Consider the following 24,803-nt stretch of genomic DNA (forward strand, 5'->3'; position numbering starts at 1 on the left):
AAAAAAAAGCATGTCGGAACATAGCTGAACATTTATTAATTTGTTACAATAGAACGAAACTGTAGCCTATTTTGATTGTGTAATTCGTCAAATGTGACCTGAGTGGCGTAGGCTGCTGGGGTGAATTTAGACAGATTCATTCGCAACAAAACACAAGAATTTCCTAACTCAAGTCACAGAAAAAAAATCACCCTGAGACCAGGCTATTACATCAAATCATGTGTAATAATCATGGATGTCCAATGGTAATAATCCCTCGAGACAGTTTCCTGAAACAAAGCGGAATCTGAATACGCGGGTTTTATTTTGAAGGTCAGGACAGGAAGTCGCCGTGATTACTCGGGTAATCTTGACGCTACATGGCCGTTACCTCAGTATTGGGGTTTCCAGCCAACTGACTACCGCCGTGTGTAAGAGGGGGTTCGGGTTGAACCGGTCTACTTTGTAAATACTGGCGACTCCCCGCGCAGTGTAGAGGTACGTTGTTGTTGTTGTTTTGGACACTAAACCATTCAAACGAAGCAGCTGTCGTGCTAACTCAGCTAGCTCTTTAGCTCGGCAGTCTCTCAGAGCGGAGCGGAGCAGAGCAGGCTTGACAGCATCTGCAAGGTTAGCTCAGCTCGGTCACTCGGCTAGCCCCCGGCTCATTTCACTGACCCGCATCCTCCACCGTGGTGGGGGCGTCACGCGAACTTCTGGGATAACTCGTCAATTGAAATGTGTTTTACTGCGCCAATAACTCATTTATAAGCGGATATTGTGCAGCAACTGTCCATTAAGGCAGTTGTAGATGTGAACAAGTGTAAACAATCTGTCACTGGACTGAGCAGCCATTGTTAACCAGACTTTAAAGGTAGTTTAGGTCGTGATACTGTTGGGATCCTCTCCTCAGAGACAGTGCTGCTCTGCTTATACTACCAACCTTACAACACATCTACAGGCTGAAATACTGACTGATAATGTCACTCTTCCTCTGTTGATATTCATTCATAATATATTTGACATTTCCTTAAAGGTATAATATGTAGGAATTACCCCCATCTAGCGGTGCGGTTGCATATCGGAACGGATTCTTGATGTTGCATTCACGTGAAATCGGGCAGACGTCAACAGACTGCACCTGAATGCAACATTAGTGCCTCAGTCCTTCCTCACACTACACAGTGGTGACAGTTTTAACAGGCGCTACCTGGAAAACTTTCTCCCCGAGCCGACAGCTCCGGTGAGTTTCTATGGTTATCTACGGTCACGCTGCCACTCAACGTAAAAAATGGTGATGCAACATGGCCGCCTCGGTTCGGTGCGTCGCCCACTTATGTATTTGTAACGACTTGTAACAACTAATTTTAAGGTACGAGAAAGCTTTCATTTGTATGCCGGTGTGATTCGACTTCAGTGAAATACGTATTTATAAAAGCAATATTTGATTTTTGCTAATAAAAAGCCAAATAAGTTACATACTGCGGCTTTAACACCACACCTTATACACACATATAAACACACATACAGGCACCCCACCCACCCACACACACACACACTCACACACACACACACACACACACACACACACACACACACACACACACAGCCATGTCTCCATCAGTACCCCTGCAGGAGATGATCCGGGCCATCAGGTCAGCCAGGACCCAGTGTGAGGAGCGGGGCGTCATCCAGAGGGAGTGTGCAGCCATCCGGGCACAGTTCAGACAGAGTGACAATGGTGCACGATCGCACAACCTGGCCAAGCTGCTCTACGTGCACATGTTGGGCTACCCTGCTCACTTTGGTCAGGTGAGGGGATTTTTGCTAATTCCTGTCATGGGGTTTTGCTTCAGTTAGTGGGTTCGCAAGGGTTTCAAACCAACATGGCAGCTGAAGTGACTGTTTTTTAATTAATGACTGAATTGTTCCAAATTGCAATAAACCAGTCCAGTCCCATTGCCAAGCTGCTGTGGCTCGAACACTGATCCTTTACAGTTATAATGTGTGCTCTGCAGAAAATGTGTGGGTGCATGACAGAGCTTGAATATGTGGAGAAATTAGATATCATTGTGTATTAAATAAACACAATAACTTAGACTGATACTAGTAATGTAACCTCTTCTCTATGTGCATGCCAGAACTTTCTGCCTCAGACTTCCCCTTGCCATCCCCCAGTCATACTTCCCTCAAGCAAAGTCTTCAGCTTTTGGAGCCCATGTCAAAGTCTGTTAGTCCACGAGGCTGGGCAGCACTGGAACTGGGCCACCGAGTCCGTCCCAACTCCGGGGGTTGCTGCTCTGGAGCTGTGTGGCGCTGAGCCTGCCCTCCAGCAGAGACAGCCTTCAGGCCATCATCAGCAGTGCTAGTGGTGTTTTGAAGTAACGTCTCAGTTGAAGGACATGTTGCTTTTTCCTACTAGATGGAGTGTGTTCGGATGATAGCCAGCCCTCGCTACAGCGAGAAGCGTGTGGGATATCTGGGAGCCATGATGCTGCTGGATGAAAAGCAGGACGCCAGCCTGCTCATCACCAACTCCATCAAGAAGTGAGGACAGCACGACACTAAACAATATAAAGTCATCTTAAAGCAAAATTACAAACTCAAATTATGTTGGATATTTGATCTTTTATCCATGTGTTTGGTATTTATATTGAATTTGAGTATCATTTCATGCATTTTTATATATCAGAGTCTTTTTATAGAGCTGAGGGAGTCGCTGCACATGTGAAAGAAATGGTCTTAAACCTTTAGTTGGAGCTGTACACCGTCTGATAAATGATGTCTCTTGAGGCTGCATTAGTTGTGGCTGAAACTGAAACAATTTCAGTTCCTCAGACCACTGTAGTCTGCTCATCATCACTGCAGCATTAGCCATTACAAGCCTAGTACACACACAGTGTATGTGGGTAATGTAATCCTGACTTTGATGTTATAGGACTTTAGTGCTACGTTTGAGGACTGCTTTAATGAACACTTAGTCTTGCTCAGCCAGACTTACAGTGCTGCGTCAGCTCTGGAGAATGCTCTGGCTGCGCCCATCATCCTTCTGCTACAGATGAGAAAACACTCTGGCCTGTTTGCGTCTCTTTAAAGCGATCAGTGACGGTGCTGCTGCAAAATAGTGTCCGAGGTCGACTTGTCTTGGAGAAGCGGTCACATGTCTGGAGATGAGCACTTAAAACAGAAGGTTCCTCACAAACAGATCACCCACAAAACAACAGAGGTCGTATGTCGACTGTTAGTGTATAAGCCAAACCTGGAATAGGCAGCCAGAGTCTACATCCTGTGAATCACATTGATGAGTATTTAATAGATGGCTTGTCAATATACACATGCAAAGACATTGACACACAGTGTAAACTGTGTAAATAAAATTTGTATTATTGAGTTATATATATAAATACATCAATGTTACACTGTGTCATCAAACATTCGGTGTCACTGGGAAATTGACTTCATCCAGTGCCACTCTCACACAAACCATCAGACACTAATGTGGTAGGATAACCCTGTCTGTTGATGTAGACTAATGCGTACCAGACCACCAGTCATATGTTTGTCCATTACGTTCATCTGGCAGAAAAGTTATTCAGGTTAAAAAAACACAAACATTTATGACTGAGCAACAAATATGAACAAATTATACTCGGTTATAAATAGTTTCAGGGTTTCCGCTACATGTGATTATTTGTGGCGCACCGCCACGGCAAAATAAAAGCCGCCACACCTTCAGAATGATGATTTTATGAAGATGAAGATGTTAAAACAATGTAAAGCAGAGTTTCCACTACCAGTTACCATTACTTTGCACCCCTTTCCACTACACAGTTACAACTCTACTCGACTTGGTTTAGGTGCTTTTCAGTCACAGCTGAGTTCTTCATAGTTCCTCCTCCGCGGGGGCGGGGTCATCATTTCACGGCGGCTACGTCTCACTCTCTTTTTTTCGAGCCTCTTGTCAGCTCCAAACTCACTCATCTGCACCTCGTTACACTGAGTTTTAAACTGTTGTATGTGACAAGAGGAAGTGGAGGCCACATTTACAGTATACAAAGCAGATGTAGGTCTTAATTATACCACGGGCAGTAGTTTTGCTCTTGCATCACATGATTGCTCTCTCCCCTCAACTCTTCACTTATCTGTCTGCTCATCTACAGATATAATTATTATTATGGTCATTATAAAAGTCAGTGTATAACAATAGGGCTGGCAGTGGTGATGCAGCAGCGACAGTGTGAGCTGTCAGTCACAGGAGAGGTGATGAAAGAGGTGCATCAGCTCATTCCCACTTATTATATTATCACTAGTCAAATCACAGAGCCTCAGGCCTGCACTGCTGTCAACAGGCTGTCTGATCTCATTTCAAGTAAATACAGTAAACCCATTACACACAGTGGGGAACAGTGCATAAGAAAATAGAATCATAGCTTCTCACCAAGTAGACCAAATGGAGGATATTAAGTCTTAAATCTACACCATAATCACTGTGTGTTTCTGTGTGTGTGTTTCTCAGTGATCTGGCTCACAGTAACCAGTACATACAGTCTCTGGCTCTGTGCACTCTGGCCTGTATGGGCTCAGCTGAGATGTGCAGAGACCTGGCACCAGAGATCGACAGGCTGCTCCGAGCCTCCAACTCCTATATCAAGAAAAAGGTGAGGACCCCACCGGGGTTATTTGTGATTTATTCAGCTGTACTCACACTTATTAGCATTTTTGCCGTTAACGTTGTGTATGAGGAACCCAATCTATCGCTGTGATGATTGTGTCATTATTACATTTACCCAGGCGTGAAAGATAAATTATGTTTTTCCTGTCTTCTCAGTGAAATGTCGTATCCTCTGTTTAATGTGTAGCGATGAACCAAAATGAAGATAATTAAATGTTCATTTGAAGCTAATATGATTTATTATGTTGCACTCATCACTAGCGTTGGCAGTCGTCCAGTTGAATCCTACCGTCTCACCACTGTCGTACTATGACTTGTGAATACTGTCCTCTGTCAGCAGAAACACAGACAGTGTGGTTGTAGTGATGTAACGGTGCTGATGACTCGGCCCACTGTTCTTTCAGGCTGCTCTCTGTGCTGTTCACATTGTGAGAAAAGTCCACGAACTCGGGGAGCTTTTCACTCCGGCTGCCCGCTCCCTCCTCTCTGAGAAGAACCACGGTCAGTGGATCTTAAAGGCACAGTCCGGCGATCTCGTCTCACATTGTACTGTCTCCAAACGCTCTCACTTTATTCTCCCTTTTATCTGCAGGTGTGTTACATGGAGCTGTGGTGCTCATCACTGAGCTGTGTGAGCGCAATCCAGAGACACTGGAACGCTTCAGGAAGGTACAAGAAACACACACACATGCGCATACATATCCTGATCTGTTAAGTTCAGTGTCTCCACACACCCACTGTGTTGTAATCTGTTTGTGTTGTGTGTTTGTGTCTGTCAGACGGTGCCAGACCTGGTTCAGATCATGAAAAGTCTGGTCATCTCGGGTTATTCTCCAGAGCACGATGTGGCAGGAATCAGTGATCCCTTCCTACAGGTCAGCCAGCCTTCACCCCGACCTCTGTTACAGTATCATGTCTCTTTTTTGATTTATTTGATGATGTGTTGTTTATTTTTTTCATATTTACTTTTGTAGTTTGAAAGATGAAACGTTTTGTTGGCATTGCAGTTTCCAAGTCATTGGAAGTGTCGAGCTTTTAGGAGATTCGTTTGAAATCAGTCAGCTGCATTTGACTTACTCTGTTTATTTATGGTTTCTGTCTTTTGTTTCATTTTGTCATTAACATATACACCACTCATCTCATCCTCCTGTTTCTGCCGGTCCTCAGGTTCGCATCTTGAGGTTGCTGAGGATCCTCGGTCGCAACAATGAATCAGCCAGTGACGCCATGAATGACCTACTTGCTCAGGTCCATTACTCACTTACAGATGGGCCATTTGTGGTCTGTTGTCTGTGTTCTCTGCATCATGAAGTGAACATTTTTACTTTTTATTTATCATTTCATAAAGAGAACGTGCTGTCACATCACTTCGAAATTTTCTAATGATAACGTTTCTGCTGTTGTTAGCCTTGATTGTTATCTACAGTATTTATTCATCCATTGTCTATAGTGCTTACCCATGCAGGGCTCCATTGATTGATATATTTATTCCAAACTAACTTGAATACATCACTTCCTGTCTATTTCATTATTCTCCCCAGAAAGCCTTATCAGACACACACATTTAAAAAACGTCAGACTTGTGTCAGCTGTTCTGTAGCCATAAGCAGAACTTGGGGTTGTGTGAGGTACTTGTCTGTAGTCAGTGTATCCCCTGCAGTAGATTTGAGAGCACTGACACAGATCAGTGATGTGCTGCTGCTGTGGCACTGCTGACAAAAGCCAGTATCAGTCTAAGTGCGCTCTTTATTCTGAATATGTTCACTTCTTTATCTTAACATCAGACAGCACTTTTCCTGTGGAACTACATTTTCTCAACCGATAAACTACCACCTTCCAACACAAGGGAATCGACTGCACAGCTGTGTTAGAGCTAAGATCAGCTGAGTCAGAAGTTTGAGTCAGAACGAACTAAGAGTTGGTGCACTTGTGTGTAGGAATGTAGTAGTACAAAGGCTGAGAAAGGAAAGCTCTTGTGAAGGTGAAGAAGTGAAAATATCCAGAATAAAGTTACACTCATTCTGATCTTGTGGTTAAACACTAGGGCTGGGTAACACTACTGATTTACTGAATTGATTTGATTGCGATTCACAAGGTCCTGACTCGAGTCGATATTGATTCATTTGGAGATATTTCAGTTTTAATAACCAATTTGCTTGGTTATGAAAGAGATTTTCACAAAACTAATAATGCAAATTGTACAAAGATGGAACTCTCAAGCCTGACGTATGATTGAAAATATACATCTTTATATTAAGTTGACCGAAAAAGCAGTTACATGAATGCACATTTATTTAAAGTGACCCACTCCAGAAGTAATCAGTGAAACAGTGCAATGGTTTACATTAAAAGATTGACCTGCCATAATCCCTATAGTCATAGCAGTAGGTTCGTTATTTTTATTGTCAGTGCAAGCTATTTTTAGAACGGCGGAGCAGAGCTGCGAGCTGCTCAGAGCTACACTACGGAGGCTAATGGGATTTCTTGGTTTCCCTCATCAATCTCATCAAATACACAATCCAACAACTCCACAACGCTCTGGTGGACAAGTTGTGACCTGCACATTCACCACGCGATGAGATAACGGCGTGTTACAAGATGGAGTTGTTTTTGAGGCAAATGCAGAGACTGCTTGTTGAAAAACTGTCCCTGAAGGCAACGCGCATCAGCAGTTTTGCATGAATTTACCTCAAAAACAACTCTGTGTCGTAACGTTCCGTTATTATCTCATAGCGTGATGAGTGTGCAGGTCACAACTTGTCCACCAGAGCGCTTTGGAGTTGTTGGATTGTGTATTTAATGAGTTGATGTGGGAAACCAAGAAATTCCATTAGCTGGCGACTCTGCTCCACCGTTCTAAAAATTGCACCGACAATTAAAGGTGACGAACCTACTCCTAAAACTATAGGGATTATGGCAATGGGCCAATTTTCCAAAATGTTGAACTATCCCTTTAATGTCTATTATTGTCGATTCAGGGAGATGGCTGGATGTTGTTGACTGACTCATGTATTGATGTGTGTATGTTTGACTTGCTGTACAGGTGGCCACCAACACTGACAGCACCAAGACTGTGGGCAACGCTGTGCTGTATGAGACTGTTCTCACTGTGCTGGACATCAAGTCAGAGAGCGGCCTCAGGGTGAGCGACCAGCAGCAACCTCTCACTGCGTTTAACCACATTAATACATAGTGGATAGTGTTAGCTGAATAACTAATGCACATGTTACTTCATTGCACCTGTGCCACAGGTCCTGGCTGTCAACATCCTGGGAAGGTTCCTCCTGAACAACGACAGGAACATTCGGTGAGAGATGTTTCCCCTTCGGTCCTCCCTGCCCACGTTCCTGCGTTTCCTTCCTTTTCAATTTCTTCCTTCCTCTCTCTCTTATCTCCTGTGGTCACTCTGCTTTTTCTGTTGCACAAAAGCCAAACAGCAAACTCACTGCAGGCAGAGACACAAACCTCCCGGCCGGCTGTTATCAGTCTGAGCTCACTAATCACTTTCCCTGGAGCCTTTCCTCTAGAGCGGCAGCAGAAGGCCGCAGTCCGTCTGTTTATGCTGATCTCTTCATTTGCAAGGACACCTGTCAGAGGCTCCTTGGGAGTTTTGTTACGTTACTATTCTGTAGGTCTGTCTCTGTCGGGGGGACAGACCTGTCTGGTTTCTAGGTGCAGGACCTGTGGATGTCTCTGTGGCAGTGTGACAGTAATAGGTCTGGTTTATTCCTGCGAGAACTGCCCGACTAGATAACATCTCTCCTGTGCTGGCATAAATACTTAATCAGCTCATGAGGCATTTCAAGTGGAAACATTAATTATTCAGTCTGTGTTAATGAGAAAGTTACATTTGTACAGCGCTGTAAAGCTGTCTCCATTGTTAACGGATGGTTAGAAATTATTTTTAAAAGGATTTATTAGCTGAATATATGCTGTGCTATGCTTCACACTCAGAATCAAACTGACCTCGGTGAATGCAGCTCACGTTCACCTCTTCATCACAACGGAGCATGAAGCGTAAAGCCTGACATCTTTAATTTTTTGCCGTCGTTCACGTGTGCACAGGTATATCGCCATGACTTCTCTTCAGAGGATTGTGGGGACAGATCACATTGCAGTACAGCGCCACAGGGGAACCATAGTGGACTGCCTGAAGGACCAGGATGCTTCAGTCAAACGGTAACGTCCGCCTGTTCTCCACACAGCTGCTTTTCCACTGTCAACTCCTTATGTATGTTGTGAGAGTTTTCTTACATGGTTTAGAGATGTTTGTTTGTTTTTCATATTTATGAATAATTAGCATTTTGTGGTGGCAGTCAAATAAATCAAATTCCCAAATGTCGGACATGTAAGAATTGAAACCTCTTTAAAAGTATGTCATATCTTTGTTTGAATGTTTGTAACATTCTCCGATTAGAATTCATGTTTGATGGCAGTGGGACATGAATTGTGAATCATAGAGCCAAATCTGGCCCACTGTTACTGAAGCTGATATTTTATTATATATTGAAACAATATTTTACCTTGAGTTGTACACATCAGATCTTTACTTTACTTTATTTGTTTATTTAGTCGGGACAATGCATATTAATGAACAGTGAGTACTAGAGTACCCACAGTAAATACACCCGATTTAGCACATGTGCTAAATTACATCCGTAGTCCCCAAAACAATACAACAATTAACATAAAAAGTCCATAAAGACGGAGGACCAGTAGATAACAGAAAAGGTACATAGTTACAGGGTTGGGCATGATTCTTTAAATTGTAAAAAATCGATTACAGGATTTTAAATAAATCTACAATAAGAATTTAATAGGAGGGCACTGATGTTACCTCATGACACCTAACTCTGCTGCAGAGTGAGGAGGGGCAGGAGGATCTGATCTAGGAAAACGTTGCAGAGGAAAATCTCAAACAGTAGGAGTTGGCCTGTTTGACCAGGACAGATTTACGTCAACAGTGAAGCAAGCCCCTGTTTATCATGTATGCATAAGCAAAAGTCAGTTTTATCTCCAGGGCAACACAGATTAAACATAGAATTTGCATTTATAAATATAGAAATAATCAAAGTAAACACACTGAACATAGCTTCAGGCAGAAACACATGATTGAGGTGATGATGTGTGTCTTCCTGTTGTAAGAGCACTTGGATGAAATCGTGGATGTTGATGGATGCAGCGAGACATTCACTGTCACTCCCACTTGAACTGCACCGGCTGTAAACATCCAGAGCTCCGCTGTACCAACAGAACCAACTGTGGTCCACATTTCTGTGAAATGATTTGAGTTAATAATGAAACATCACCACGCTCACAGCAGAGTTTTATTTCCCATGACCATCTCTCTCCTCCCACCTCCAGTCGTGCACTGGATCTCTCCTTAGCTCTGGTGTCGGCCTCCAACATCCGCTCCATGATGAAGGAGCTGCTCCTCTTCCTCTCCTCCTGCCCCCTGGAGCTCAGAGCTCAAGCTGCCAACGGCATATTCAACGCAGCCGAAAGGTGAGGGAAGCACTGCCGACACACTAACATGCGCACATACGTGGTTGTATCACATACGTACACACCATGTACCTGTGCATGCAACACGCTGACATTCATCTGTGCATGTGGAAGCGTCTGATGTGTGAAACCAGGAGAACTGTGATCTGGTGTGAAAGCTGCAACAAAAACTCTGCCTGAATTAGTATGTACTGTATGTGGCTACATGTGTTGCTCTGTCCGTCTCCACCCTCAGTAGCCCCTTTTAAACACAGATCCTGCTACAACACTGTAAAGGGATACTTCACCCAAAATCAATAATTCACCAATTTTCTACTCACCGTCATGCCAAGGAAGGGTTCGGAGAACTTTCAGAGTTATGAAAACGCTTTTGGAGTTCCAGGGGGGGTCCTGCTGGCAACGGGTTTTCATATATTGGTGGCAAATGGTGGCGAATAGTGCTCACTTTTAATGCTGCGTTCATAACAACTCGGACGTCGGAATTCCCAACTCGGAAATATCCGACTTCTGGCAAAATTGCGTTCACGCTGCAGGAACTCGGAAGAGAAAAAACATGGATACCCGAAGGAAGTTTGGCATATTGTGGCTCAAAGCTGAATACGAAAAATATATGCAGCAGTAAATTGTGTTTATTTTAGAGACAAATGAAGAGGAGAGCAGACACCGCAGATGAGTGCACATATAACGTTATAGCCTAGATAACGGTAAAACGTTATTTCCGTCACATACGAGGACTACAGTTTCACACAATACAACAATCACAGCTTAATATAAATGTATTTCATATAGGCTACTGCAATAATACACAAAAAATATGCATTAAAACCTTAACAAATAACTTAAAATGTCTATATTCTAACCGTTTAAGACAAGGGCTACCATGTTTTGATGTTGTCGTGATGTCAAGTCGGAAAGTTGGAGCTCTGAAATAGTTTCCGACCTGTAATTTCCGAGTTCGACGCCGTTCAATTTGTTTTTGACAACTCGGAGCTCGTTTTTTTCCGACTTCCGAGTTGTCTTGAACGCAGCATAAATCTTCCAAAAACACACACATGAAACATCCAAATACCTCCTCATCTGTACTGACCCAAGTGTCCTGAAGCCACGACATGAAAAAGTTGTTCTGAAAAAATGTATGTGATGATCTCTGTTTTTATCCTTGTTGTAGCAGTAGCTCCCAGTGGCTCTGTTGATGTTTGTGCACATGTGCGAGATTTACTGCGAGATGTTCGTTCGTCGTTGTAAACCATCGGATGTATGATGTAAACACGGAAGAACATCTCGCTTCATAGTGTGTGTTTTGGAGCACTATCCGCTGCCATTATATGAAAATCCGTTGCCAGCCGGACCCCCCCCCTCGGGAACTCCAAAAGCGTTTTGATGACTCCGAAAGTTCTCCAGACCCTTCCTTGGCATGACGGTGAGTAGAAAATGAATTATAGATTTTGGGTGAAGTATCCCTTTAACCCAACTAAGATGTACGATGTGGCCCAGTGTGTGATTTTCAGATGGTACGCTCTCATCGTAGACAGCAGGGTCACTGTCCCACCTAGCCTCTCTGTCATACAGATGCCACTCTGGCTTTGTCACAACCTCTGCTGCCGTCACGAAGGCGGTTCATCCTCCCAAATCCTGTGTTCACATCTTTTTATACCGAACAGCGAGGAGGCAGATTAACAGAGCGGCCCTGCCTCGGAGCAGGCTGCATAAAAGGGGCTAATGACATCCCTGTCTATCTACCCTTCACTGTGTCTGCTGCACATCACTCCACCACTTAATGCACTTCTCTGTTTATGTGTGTGTGTGTGTTTTTGTGAACAAGCGGTGGTAAGATGCAGATGCGGTTGTGTGTGAGCGTTTCTGAGTCACCACTGAGTTAGCTGTGTGTGTCTCTGTCTCTGTCAGGTATGCACCTTCCCAGCGCTGGCACATTGACACCATCCTGCATGTCCTCACCACGGTAAATACAGACCGAGCCCCGCACCGCTGCACACTCACATCATTAATGTTTGATGCCACAGTGCAGACACCAGGGGCCACATGAATAAAGAGTCCATACGCACTGTGGTGCTAAATATTTTATTTGTGCATCTTCTATCTAGACTAGAAACAGTGCGCTGTATGAACTTTGTACTACTACTCTCTGTACAAACCTTCAGACCTGCAGCCCAGTGGCCGATAAAAGCTTTTTATCCTGTTCTAATTCTTTCATTTTGCAATCTGAAAATCTAAAATCCTTACTTTTCATTTTGTCCCGCGTGTCGGTGAGAGAGTAAATGACACCCACATGATCGCTGTAAAAGCTAATGCTGACACTAATCCTTTGTTTTGCTGAATGATGCAGAGAGAGGGGGGGTGTATAGACAGGGTATTGATGGAAATGTGGCATAAATTAAGAGTTCATTCAGCCAAATATCTGTTGTTATGTATATGAACTGTGAAATGAATGAAAGCGTCCCCCCCAAGTGAGGTCGTTGTGTCTTGGAGGAAATGTAGGACGACCCAGATACTACACCAGCTGTCTGGCTGTGCATGTGTTTGACTATGGTTCCCCACTCTGCCAGGCAGGGGGCGACGTGAGAGATGAGACGGTTCCCAACCTGATCCAGCTCATCACCAACACCTCTGAGCTGCACTGTTACACCGTCCACAAGCTGTACCGGGCCCTGCTCACCGACATCTCTCAGGTGTGTGTCTCTAAGAGTCTCCTGCTCTCACAGTTGTAGGTGGATTATGGTTGTTGGTCAGTTAAATGATGTGGGTTGTTTTACAGTGTTCCTGTATCATAAAATAATTAAGATAAGGAAGTGAGACAACATTCATCAAAGATTACTTTATCTCCAACTGTATATTAGCTCTACTTTTTATCTCAGTTCAAATGACTTTATTAGTATAACTGGTTAAGTCAGGTTTGTTTGTTTGTCTTAAAGGAGAAAAATAATTTAAAAGTAGGAGGAACTGTTAAGAAAATAACAAAACGGAAAAGTATAACATGTAGTATATATACTATGCAGTTCTGTTTGCAAGTAAAATAAAACAAACCACAGGACATTGTGTGTATGTTGTGAAGAACGTCATCATCCCACTGTTCAGTTGTCTCAAAGAGGAGACGTCTGGAAAACTTAAAAGTTGACATGCAGGAATTACAGGCTTGTGCACGCTCCAAATGCAGTAAAGAGAAGCATACAGTAGAAGCAGAGACACACCAACACACACACACACACACACACACCCTCATCATTTCACACACCGATGACTGTAGTTCAAGTGCACCTGATGTTTTCATATTCAGAGATCAAGAGATTCTGCTGAAGGTAAATAGCCTAAATCCGTCCTCTTAAGGTGAACCAAATGAGATTTATTCGTGTTGTAAAAATGTATCTTAATTGAGTAAATTCTGTAAATAAATTACAAAATGTTCTCATCTTAGAAAAAAAAGTCAGTGTCATTGCTGAAGCAGTGGGAGCAGGTTTGGTTCTGTGGCAGTGAGAATAGCTGGGCTTTCAGTTTGAAATTGGCTGATGCAACCAGGTTTATTTTTGGAAGCAAGTCAGATGAGCAGCCATGTAGTCATCTGCAGCGTGCTGCAGTTCCCGTCTTCTGCCACATTCATTTACCGTGAAATCAGGAAAAGAGGCGTTAATGTGTCAAACTGACACTGACCAGTGAGCCAGTCTGCCAAGAACCTCATCATGTCTTTTATGATTACGTATTTAACATGTCTTGAGAAACAGTGACTGTCTAGTAACGTGTCCTATCTTCTCGGTGCAGCAATCCCTGGTGCAGGTGGCCTGCTGGTGTATAGGAGAGTATGGAGACCTGCTGCTAAGAGGAGAGTGCCAGGAGACTGAGCCCGTGCAGGTACACCAAGGACAACAAATGCTGATCTTTTCAAGTTCATGAATATTATGGCTCTTAATCACTGAACAGCACAATTAAATATAATTGAGATAACTGTTTCATTTGCAGTCCTGGATACCTGCTGTCTGTTACTGTGGGTTTTACCTGCCACAAACACAGTGCTGTGTTTGGATGCAAAGCAGTTACTTATAGAAACTCACATTTCAGAGGCGACGTTTGATTTAAAAGGGGATTCTGGGAAGAGCAGTGTAAATAAACTCTGAAGTCTGATGAAATATGTGTGAGATACACATCTACACAGTTTATACAAAAGTAAACTAATAGATGTGAAAATAAATAAAAGTATATAAGAGTCCAGAGTGCACCTACGCTGATGGTAAGGGATGCTGTTCTTTAATACAGTACCTGTCTGGTGCTTCTAGCAGATCCTTGCATTCATTAAATAGATGTAGCACTAAGCACAGACCAGGGCTTCTCACTGCACTGAAGCTTTAGTCTCACTTGTAAGTCACTGTGGATAAAAGCATCTGCCAAATGAGTAAATTAAAAAGTAATTGAAGATTAAAATATGTCCCCGGTGCCAAAGTCCAATACCAAGAGTCTTAATTAATTCTAAGTCCTTTCTTAATTTTCTAACCCTGGAAACTGGAGGTCTGTATGTAATGTGTCTTATTAGTGTGTCTTCTCTACATTGACACGTTTCTTGATCAGGTCACCGAGGACGATGTGCTGGACGCCTTGGAAACAGTTCTGCAGTCCCACATGTCGTCTCCAGCGACCAGAGGCTTCGCTCTCACTGCCACCATGAAACTGAGCACACGCATCACTGATAATGTGGAGTAAGAGACACTTTCTGTCACTCACAGCAAATCACTGTTAAGACCAGAAACAATATCTTTGAGTGACTTGGTCAAATGTTGACAGACAGACTGGCCTGGTCGCTAATGGATACTGATAGAGATTATGAATGTTTTGCCTTTTAATTTAAGTTTAGGGCAGTGAGTTGTTGAGACAAGAGATGCAATTTCTTCTTCTTTTTTTTCTCTTTAGGTTCAATCAATAGACATTTTTGCCTCTGCATACAATTTGTGTAGAACCATACATTTTTTCTGTAGCTTCAGCTACTTAAAGATTATACATGAACATAAAATAGCTGGTAACACAACTTTGCATATGAATGAATGAATGAATGAATTTATATTTATTTAAGTACCATCCACCAATTAAGGCGGGTTTACAGGGCTTACAAGACACATTTCATATTTAGACAACAAACAAAATCATCAGAGTACAGACAAAACAAAAACCAACGGAATTCACATAAATAATTCATATATAAGCTTACATACAGACATACATAGACACACCACCACAATGACATCCATATACCAGGCAGCTCCACAGCATCCAGAACTGGCTGCCTCACCTTTGTGAAACCTTCCATGTTATCATGAAGGCTATCAGTCAGTTTTTCCAAATGACTATGCTCATTACCTCCTTGTACCAATCGTCCAATGTAAGAATGTCCCCATGAATCCAGGATTTAAGAATAGTCTTTCTTGCGATATCATTCAATGACGTGATGCAACCCAGTGTCAAATGGTGTAACTGGTATTTTTTTCATAAAAATCTGACTTTATACAGGAAAATAAATCTGGACTCAAGTGTGGAATAAATGTAATTCATTCATTGTAACACCATGTTTTTTAACAAAATTTTCACAATTTGTCACATAATTTAGAAAAAAAGCTGTGTTGTTAGGATATGTCCTGCTCACTGTTGCCAAAATGCATTAATATTTAAATATAGAAACACAGTAAATAATCTATTTCAACTTCATTTTTTCAGAAGAAGAAAGTACAAAGTACAAAATATCATTCCTTTGTGGTTACACCTTTGGACATTTCCAGGGGCATTCAGTCTTACTTTTGTAAAAAAAAAAAAAAAGAAAGGTTCAAATGTCATTTCAAATGACAGAACCAACATGAATATAAAATGTACATTTTAACAGCTCTGATGCATGCTTTTGTCACTGACCCGTATACAAGATTATCATGATGAGTTTCGCTTTGTGACTGTTCCTTGGCTGCCAAAACACACTATAGAGGTGATAGGTCCAAGTTATGTCCAATCAAGGCGTCCAACTCTTTCTTCACCTCATTCCAAAATATTTGTATCTTCGAACATTTCCAAAACATATGTGCATGAGCACCAATTTCTCTGTCACACTTATTACAGTTAGAGAGACTGAGACCAAGCCTGCCTCTCATCAAAGGCATCTGTGTAATATTTAGAATTGTCTCTCTCCGTCATTATTACAACGAGATGCGGTTTCTAAACGGCTTTCCAAATGTCTTTTCATCTCCAGCCGGATCAGAAGCATCGTCAGCATCTACGGCAGCTGTATAGACGTGGAGCTCCAGCAGAGGGCAGTTGAATACAACGCTCTGTTCAAGAAGTATGACCACATGAGGTACGCCACAGCTTGATGGAGACGTCATTTTGACCTCTAGCGCGTTTTGCTTACAGCTGCTGTTATCAGTGGTGGTGCAAACTACTTCTTGTTCTTCTTCTGGCCAATCAAAAGCTAAAGGTGTTCCTCCTCCTCTCTCACAGGGCGGCGGTGCTGGAGCGGATGCCCGTGATTGAGAAGAACTCCCCGGGTCACACCAACGGAGAGTCAGCAGGGGAAACCGTCAAGGAGATCCAGCCAGCCAAAGTGAAGCAGGGGGAGCCACTGCCCCCGCTTCAGCCTGCTAACCAGGTACATGATGGGAAATGATAGAGATGCTGTTGTGTTATATGAGAGCAGCTGAGCCACCCGGAGGCCCGAAACAAATCACAAATGTCGTGGGCAGCGTTAAGCGAAGGAGGTAGCCATGGTGCCCTCACAAAATAAGAAACTTGTCGTGTTGGAATATTTACACTATTTCATTGTCTGCTCAGAAAACACCTCAAACAACCGCAGGCTTTAGTTGTTGACGCACTGTGCACATTTTAAAACTTCAGCAAGGAAGTGGAGGAGAGTGACCAGTGGCAGGCAGCAGGCTCATACTCACTAGAACCACATCCACTGAGTCAGAGTAGGCGGTAGTAGTAGTCTTAGATCATCAAACAAGGCTCCTCTGGGTGTGAGAGTGTCAAGGGATAGTTCGACATTTTTGGCAAATTGGCCCATTGCTATAATCCCTACAGTCATAGCAGTAGGTTCGTTACCTTTAATTGTAAGTGCAAGCTATTTTTAGAGCCACGAGCTGCTCAGAGCTACGCTACAGAGGCTAATTTCTTGGTTTCCCTCATCAAACTCATCAAATATACAATCCAACAACTCCAAAACGCTCTGGTGGACAAGTTGTGACCTGCACATTCATCACACTATGAGATAATAACAGACGTTTAGAGTTGTTTTAGAGGTAAATTCAGAGACTGCTTGCTGAAAAGCTGCCTCCAACGGGAATGCGCATCAGTTGTTTTGCATGAATTTCCCTCTAAAACAACTCTGGTCTGGTAACGTTCTGTTATTATCTCATAGCGTGGTGAATGCGCAGGTCACAACTTGTCCACCAGAGCGTTGTGGAGTTGTTGGATTGTGTATTTGATGAGTTTGATGAGGGAAACCAAGAAATCCCATTAGTCTCCGTAGCGTAGCTCTGAGCAGCTCACGGCTCTGCTCCGCCGTTATAAAAATAGCTTTCACCGACAATTAAAGGTAACTCCTAAGTAGGGTTGCAAAATTCCGGGAATTTTCAAAGTTGGAAACTTTCCATGGGAATTAATGGGAATATATGGGAATTAACGGGAATATATGGGAATTAATGGGAATATATGGGAATAAACGGGAATAAATCCGAAATTTACAAAATTGACTGGTGAGGGTGAGTAAAATTTTACTCAACATTCATGTTTTTGTGGTTCAGTAAAATAATTGATTGTTCATACAAAAATTAAAACTTGATAAAGTTCTACTCACAAAATAAATCTGTTGAAATGTCATGTTTTTTAATTATATTATTTTGCATGGATGTCTGCGTATGACAAAACTATATATTTACATTTATGTTTGGATATGATACAGTTTGTCTACATTAATTACCCCCAATTTCCAGTTAATTCCCATACATTCCCAATAATTCCCACACATTTCCATAATTCCCATAATTCCCATGGAAAGTTTCCAATTTGGAATATTTCCAAAATTCCCCATCTTAACTTCCCATGGAAAGTTTCTGGAAATTTTCCGGAAATTTACTGGAAATTTTCCACCCCTTTGCAACCCTACTCCTAAGACTAAGAGTTGTTGTTGTTGTATAATGAACAGTGCACTCACTCAGTCAACCTGGACACTGGGTGCACTGTCAATGCCTGTGTGGTCATACAAATGATCAGTGCTGTGTGAGCGCAGGTTTGTGTGCTGGCCTCACATTTTCAATCATTTTCTATTAAATCTGAGGTGATGCAGCAGCAAATACTCAATGATCAAACACCTGAGAGAGGACACACAACTGCAGGACAGTTCTGTCTCTTTTGCAGTCGTCAGTTTATTTACTTACCATTCTTACCCTCATAGTATATTAAAAGCATGTTTGTGATAATGTTCAAAAGAAGACGGCTCAGTTTATCTCCCTGTCCCTGCTGACCTTCAGGTGTGTGACCTCTTGGACCTGCTGGGCGGCTCCGATGAGCCTCTGCAGCCCAGCCCAGCACAGCTCAGTTCAGCACCAGGCCTGTCCATCAACGCTGCCAGCTCTGCAGGCGGAGAGCTGCTGGATCTGCTGGGAGGGTTAGAGCCAACACCCCTGGCACCAGGTGCGATACACACATCCAAACACACACTTCACATGCAAGTAGATACTGAAAGAGAGACAGAAACATGGCGGGGGAATTTTGGAAACAGAACCAGAGTATGCAAAATGTAGTGAACTGAAACTTGTGTTCATTTCTCTCAGTTAGATATCTCCACAAATCACCTAAAATAGTGTCACTATTGTTGGTTTTGTTGTAATTGAATGCAGCATTTTTATAATACAGTATGTTCTTTCCATAGCTCCCACAGTGACGGTGTATGATAAAGGAGGTGTGACTTTGACACTCGGCTGTGAGAAACAGTCCGACTCGGTCCTGACAGTCACACTCATAGCCTCCAACTCCACTGACTCAGACATGAGTGGCTTCACCCTGCAGGCTGCTGTACCCAAGGTTTGTTGCACTATCATCCCACTTCACACAGCCAGGCCTCATGTGTCCTCCTCTGTCCTCCTCTGTCCTCCTCTGTCCTCTGTGGAGTTCATCACAAACTTTCATACGTCAGAGCAAACAGTGGGATATTTCTGTTTACTTCTAAATGTCCAGACATTTTGACACAAAATTGTGTTATTTTTAATTAGGGACAACTAATTACAATGAACAAAGTCTCTCTATGACTAGTGTTAAAGGGATACTTCACCCAAAATCGATAATTCACCAATTTTTTACTCACCGTCATGCCAAGGAAGAGTTTGGAGAACTTTCAGAGTTATCCAAACTCTTCCAGGGGGGGTCCAGCTGGTAACGGATTTTCATATAATGGCAGCGGATAGAGCTCACTTTTGAATCATCCAAAACACACACTATGAAACATCCAAATACCTCCATACTGTTCGTCTGTACTGACCCAAGTGTCCTAGTGTCCTGAAGCCGTGACATGAAAAAGTTGTTAGGAAAAAATGATCTCTGTTTTTAGCCTTGTTGTAGTAATAGCTCTCAGTGGCTGCACAAGATGCGCGAGATGTTCTTCCGTGTTTACATCAGACATCCAATGGTTTACAACAACGAAGGAACATCTGGCAGCAAATCCCGCTCATGCACACAAACATCAGCAGTGCCACTGGGAGCTACTGCTACAACAAGGATAAAAACAGAGATCAATTAAATTTTTTCCTAACAACTTTTTCATGTCACGGCTTCGAGACACTTGGGCCAGTACAGACGAGCAGTATGGAGGTATTTGGATGTTTCATAGTGTGCGTTTTGGACGATTCAAAAGTGAGCACTATCCGCCGCCATTATATGAATCCGTTGCCAGCCGGACCCCCCCTGGAACTCCTAAAGCGTTTTGATAACTCCGAAAGTTCTCCAAACCCTTCCTTGGCATGACGGTGAGTAGAATTGTTTAGAATTGTTTATTAAGGATCCCCATTAGCTGGTACCTTAGTAGCCAGCTAGTCCTCCTGGGGTCCACACAAAATATACATATACACAACATATCATACAAGAAAATTGGTGAATTGGTGAATTATTGATTTTGGGTGAAGTATCCCTTTAAAAGGTTTCTGTGGAGCTGGGCAGGTGTGGGAGCTCAGACTGATGTGGTGGATGAGTAAAGCAGTTGCAACTGTCAACACACATTTACTCCAGCTCCATCTTGTAGCTGCAGTTCCACCTTCATTTAACCAGGCTCAGGCTGCTGCTCACTACTGTTCCCTAAGGATCAGTCTGTTCCTAGGAGCTGTGGGTTTCACTGACCCGAGGGGAACCTTGTGTAAACATAGAGAATTGTAAATGGTTTTTAAACATTTCTTTAAAGTCCCACTCCCGCGACCCTTTTCGGCCATTTTAAAACCAGCTCATTAGCCATGCACATTAGCAATGTACCTCTGGGGGGTGGGCGGAGACTGCGCTGCTCTGCACCCGCCCAGCCACCTCCTCGCACCCCACCCCCCCGCTTGCTGACAGCTGGACATTGTACAATTACAGATTCAGCGCGTTTAGCGTAAAACTCCACACTGGGATTCGATCCCAGACTGGAACATAGTCCTTGCTCATGGTGCAAGCTGCTCTACCAGGTGAGCTATACCTATTATACCTAGACAGCTACACCGAGCTGTGAAGGCTTTCACCTCTGAGCCAGATGCAGAGCGGGGCGGGAGCTTGTAGCACTAGTGCCCTCCCCTGGAGCTGTGACACCCTCAACTCCAGTCTTCCTGAAACTGCCAGTTCGCGTCTGCCATTGGTTCACAGCAGTTTGAAGGCAGAAAAACTCTGAAATGCAATTTTGCACTTCCTTCTCTGCTGATAAGTGCTCTAACACAAGAAAAATGCCACAGGAACATGTGAAAAGCTCAGAAAACACGATTTTCACGGGAGTGGGTCTTTAAAGGGACATTGTGTAACGTCTCCTGTTATCTATTTATGAAAATCGATTATTTGGTTCAAAAGTCTGTTTTTCATTAATCAGTAATCCCCCCATCAACAAACTGAAGTGTTCCTTTCAGCTCTGAATTAGCCGTTCATATCATTCATATCTACATGGAGCGGGTAAGCTCGGTGCTGGCTGCCATGTGGTGTCTCCATGTTTTTACGTTCAGTGGTAGCGTGACAGTAGGAAACCACGGAAACTCACCGGAGACATCGGAGCTGTCGGCTCAGGTCGAGGTGGCATCTGTGAAAAGTCACCGCGGTAACGCAGTGAGGAGGAACGGAGCGTTACACTGATGCTGCATTCACCTGCAGTCGGGCAGACGGCTGTCGGTAACAAACCAGATGTCATTTTAGTCACAGGAGTCCAGAGAAAGCCGGTAAAACGTGGGTCGGGTAAACAATATGACATCGCCATGACAACATATTGTCACGTGTATTGTTTTGCCTCGTGCTGACGGACCACTTGTTTACACTTGTTTATGCCGTTACGTGCAGCGGCTGTCGTCCGTCTGCCGTCTGCCCAGTTTCACATGAATGCAGCATGAAATATACGATTGAGTTGCTTGCGATATACAACCGCAACGCTAGTACGCAATGTACCTTTAAATTATATCAAAATAATCATTTCTACCTTTACAATATTACTGTCATTTAAACCTCAGTGTCTGGAGATAACATTTACACAAAATAAGTCTGACACTGAAACTTGTAGAATCCAGTTTCCTTTGGTTTGTAGTCAGATGTTTCTTCAAGGTGTTGTGGGGGGTGCGCTGGAGAATTTGGACTCATGACCTCAGCATGTGTGACATCTTGGCCACGGCCCTGTTGGTGGGTCAGTGTTAAGAGTCTGTCATGTTTTCAACAACATGAATGCGTTCGGTGCTTTAAACTTCAAAGTTGTATTTGATCTCCTTCCAGAGTGTCCAGTTACACATGAAGGCCCCCAGTGGGGACTTTCTCCCCGCACGAGGCGCAGCTAAGGTGACCCAGATGGTGGTCCTCAACAACCCAAACAAGGTGGGTGTGTAAAAGGCTGAGACACAAAGCTCAGACCAACACTGGTCGGTTATAGACAGTTTGATCAATCACATGTGAGATTTTTTTAAAATGACAAGACATTGACCTCCACCTTTAAACGTAGTTAATGTTGAATTATTGTACAAATACATGAGAATTATTCTTCAAACACACAAACTTGTTGTGTCTGCAAAAGGCTATCCAGCCATGTTTAACTCTTAAGGGGAGACACTACAGGTGAACAGATATCACCATGAAACTTCCCAAGTTTATCACTCACATTAAGACAAATATTTTTTGTATTTCAAGTTTTGTCAAATTTTATGTTTAAATATGTAAATGAGGCCATATCTGACAAAAACATGTCCAGAACTGAAATCTGAAAAATGGATAAAGCTCCATTAAAAATTATTGTTTTATTTTGTTGACATATTAGAGTCTGAAGTTTTTACAGAGGGGAGTTTGGATATCTCTTTTTCACTTTAAATGAGAAACTACTGTCACCAGCCCTAAAAAATCCAATTCTGCCATGTTTTTAGGAATAGAATGTTGTATAAATCAGGCTTTGAATGATATATCAACAACCTTCAGAATATAGACAGGAATAAAACTGGAAGGTTTGGTGTCTGTAAGTGCTGCTGAAGTGGAGATTTCAGGCTCAGAGTCTGAGGAAAAACTCATTTTGAGAAAACAGCCTTTAAAGACTAAATTTCATAGATTGTTAATGTAAATCATACTTTTATGATTGGTTGCGGATACAAAGGAAATGACAATTTTTGGAGCCTACATCATTGTTCGGGCGAGAGAGAGCTTTACAATGATACCTGACATGACCTGGTAAAGCAAGCACAGCACAGTATGCCACAGTAGCATGTTAACTTTTGGTGAATTTAGGAGAAATCTACCAACAAAAGAGATAAAATGAAGTAAAACAACCACCTTAATGTGGATTTTCTACCATTTCTTTTGACTTTTCTGAGAGAATACATGTTAAGGAAGAAAAATAGCCCAAAATCTCAAAATTGATCAGTGCATGAAAAAACAGTGTTTTTGCCTGTAGTGTCTCGCCTCACTGTATCTATTAATCAATGCATCTGAATCCCTCCCTCCCCATCCAGGTGAACCTGAAGATGAGGATCCGTGTCTCTCACACCACCCCGGGATCAGCCTTTCAGGACACAGTCCAGGTCGACTCGTTCCCAGGACTCTGACAGCGTTGGGTCAGTCCAGCTGGACCATGACGACAGTCGGTGGATGAGTCAGCAGGCGTCGCCCTCACCGGCGGTCTGCTGTAGAAACCCTCCACATCACAGCCCAGGCTGCTGTTGCTCAAATTTCCCTGTTTGGTTTGTGTTTTTTAAGGCTAAAAAACAAAAAAAAACAAGAGTTCTTTCACAGGAAATCATCGCCTCGTGTATGGAGTCACATTGTTTCCCCTCCCTGCTGCAACTCAAGTACAGTTGTGTTTTGATGACACAAGCTCTGGAATATGCAGGTATAATGTGGAAATACTTTAACAGTGGTATTTCTTCTAACACCCTTTGGAACGACAGCTCTCCACACAAATGTCCACTAAATATCATCAAGGCTTTTTTCCAGCTACTCCAGTCGATTATATCCAGAATGTCTCACTCCATAATTACATACTTTAACGTGGCTTCAGTCCGTCAGTAAAAGCCACCAGATCAACTCTCCCACACAGCACTCCGTACATGTCAACACCGAGTCATTCCTCGCTCTTCCTTTATTTGCCTCTGCCTTCACCTCTGCGTTGAAAAGCAGCGCGACACTAATGAACCACTCCTGCACTACACTTGATTTTATTTGGAAATGCAAAAATGTGAGTCTGAGGAGTAGAAGATTTTAAACACAACCACGTGTCTTGCATTTAGTTGTCTTCTGTTACTCCTTGTTTTCCTGCCTCAGTCAGCTCAACAGCTCAGAGTATCTGTTCCCTAATAATTTTCCCCTGTGCCTTTCATCCCCTCAGAAACCAAGGTCTTTAAAAAAAATGTAATTATATTTAGTTTTGAAGTCTAAAAAAATGGCTTTAAATGTAAGTACTGTAGTCAGATAAACATGTTTTTATCATTCCCATACAAGCAACAATTGCTTTTTATGACTGGTATCTCCTGGTCAATTGTTTACAGAGGCTCTGTACTAAGTGGTTTTATTTTCTGAAGACTGTGTATAGTAATACGATTCAAATGATGCCATTTACAAGATGTATATTTTCAATATTAAGTATGTAAGCACAATTAGATATAGTTTGGAAATCTCTAATGCAACCCAAACAGTGGGCTGTAAAACTCATTAGATGAATAAAGTTTCAACCATTACCTTAGGAGGATAACTCATGTCATAATCACAGACCTCTTTTACAAACACTGGAGACTGGATATAAACAATGGTGCTCTCAATTGATTTCAGTGCAATCTCCACCAGACTGTTTCAGATCACCATGTTGGCTAAAAATGTACAGAAAAGACCAGGGGCAGTGTTCTATCAACTGTTTATATTGTCTTTGAATCTTCAGTCTCATGCCATTTTCTAATAAAAAAATCAGTTTTCAGATTCCTCAACAGTGACTTTT

The 24,803-nt window shown here is 42.7% G+C and overlaps 1 protein-coding gene across 3 annotated transcripts; it reads left to right on the forward strand.

Moving 5' to 3' along the window:
* Window positions 1–338: 338 nt before the first annotated feature.
* On the forward strand, window positions 339–24,792 carry ap1g2 (adaptor related protein complex 1 subunit gamma 2). 3 transcript variants are annotated; one of them, XM_085804963.1, is made up of 22 exons: window positions 339–477; window positions 1,510–1,791; window positions 2,402–2,526; window positions 4,496–4,637; window positions 5,056–5,152; window positions 5,244–5,320; window positions 5,431–5,526; window positions 5,819–5,899; window positions 7,695–7,793; window positions 7,903–7,958; window positions 8,717–8,830; window positions 10,016–10,156; window positions 12,062–12,116; window positions 12,721–12,843; window positions 13,928–14,017; window positions 14,729–14,856; window positions 16,386–16,490; window positions 16,634–16,781; window positions 18,661–18,823; window positions 19,062–19,213; window positions 22,112–22,210; window positions 23,329–24,792. In XM_085804963.1, exons 2-22 carry the CDS (start codon window positions 1,591–1,593, stop codon window positions 23,419–23,421), a joined length of 2,385 nt encoding a protein of 794 aa, XP_085661089.1. In that variant the 5' UTR covers window positions 339–477; window positions 1,510–1,590; the 3' UTR covers window positions 23,422–24,792. The 3 variants fall into 3 exon arrangements, with proteins under 3 accessions (XP_085661089.1, XP_085661090.1, XP_085661088.1); XM_085804964.1 differs by having other exon boundaries at window positions 350–477; window positions 1,589–1,791; XM_085804962.1 differs by having other exon boundaries at window positions 373–484; window positions 1,589–1,791.
* Window positions 24,793–24,803: the final 11 nt, after the last annotated feature.

This window comes from Trachurus japonicus, chromosome 17, assembly GCF_045865225.1.
Source record: "Trachurus japonicus isolate A0001 chromosome 17, Traja_1.0".
Taxonomy (NCBI): domain Eukaryota; kingdom Metazoa; phylum Chordata; class Actinopteri; order Carangiformes; family Carangidae; genus Trachurus; species Trachurus japonicus.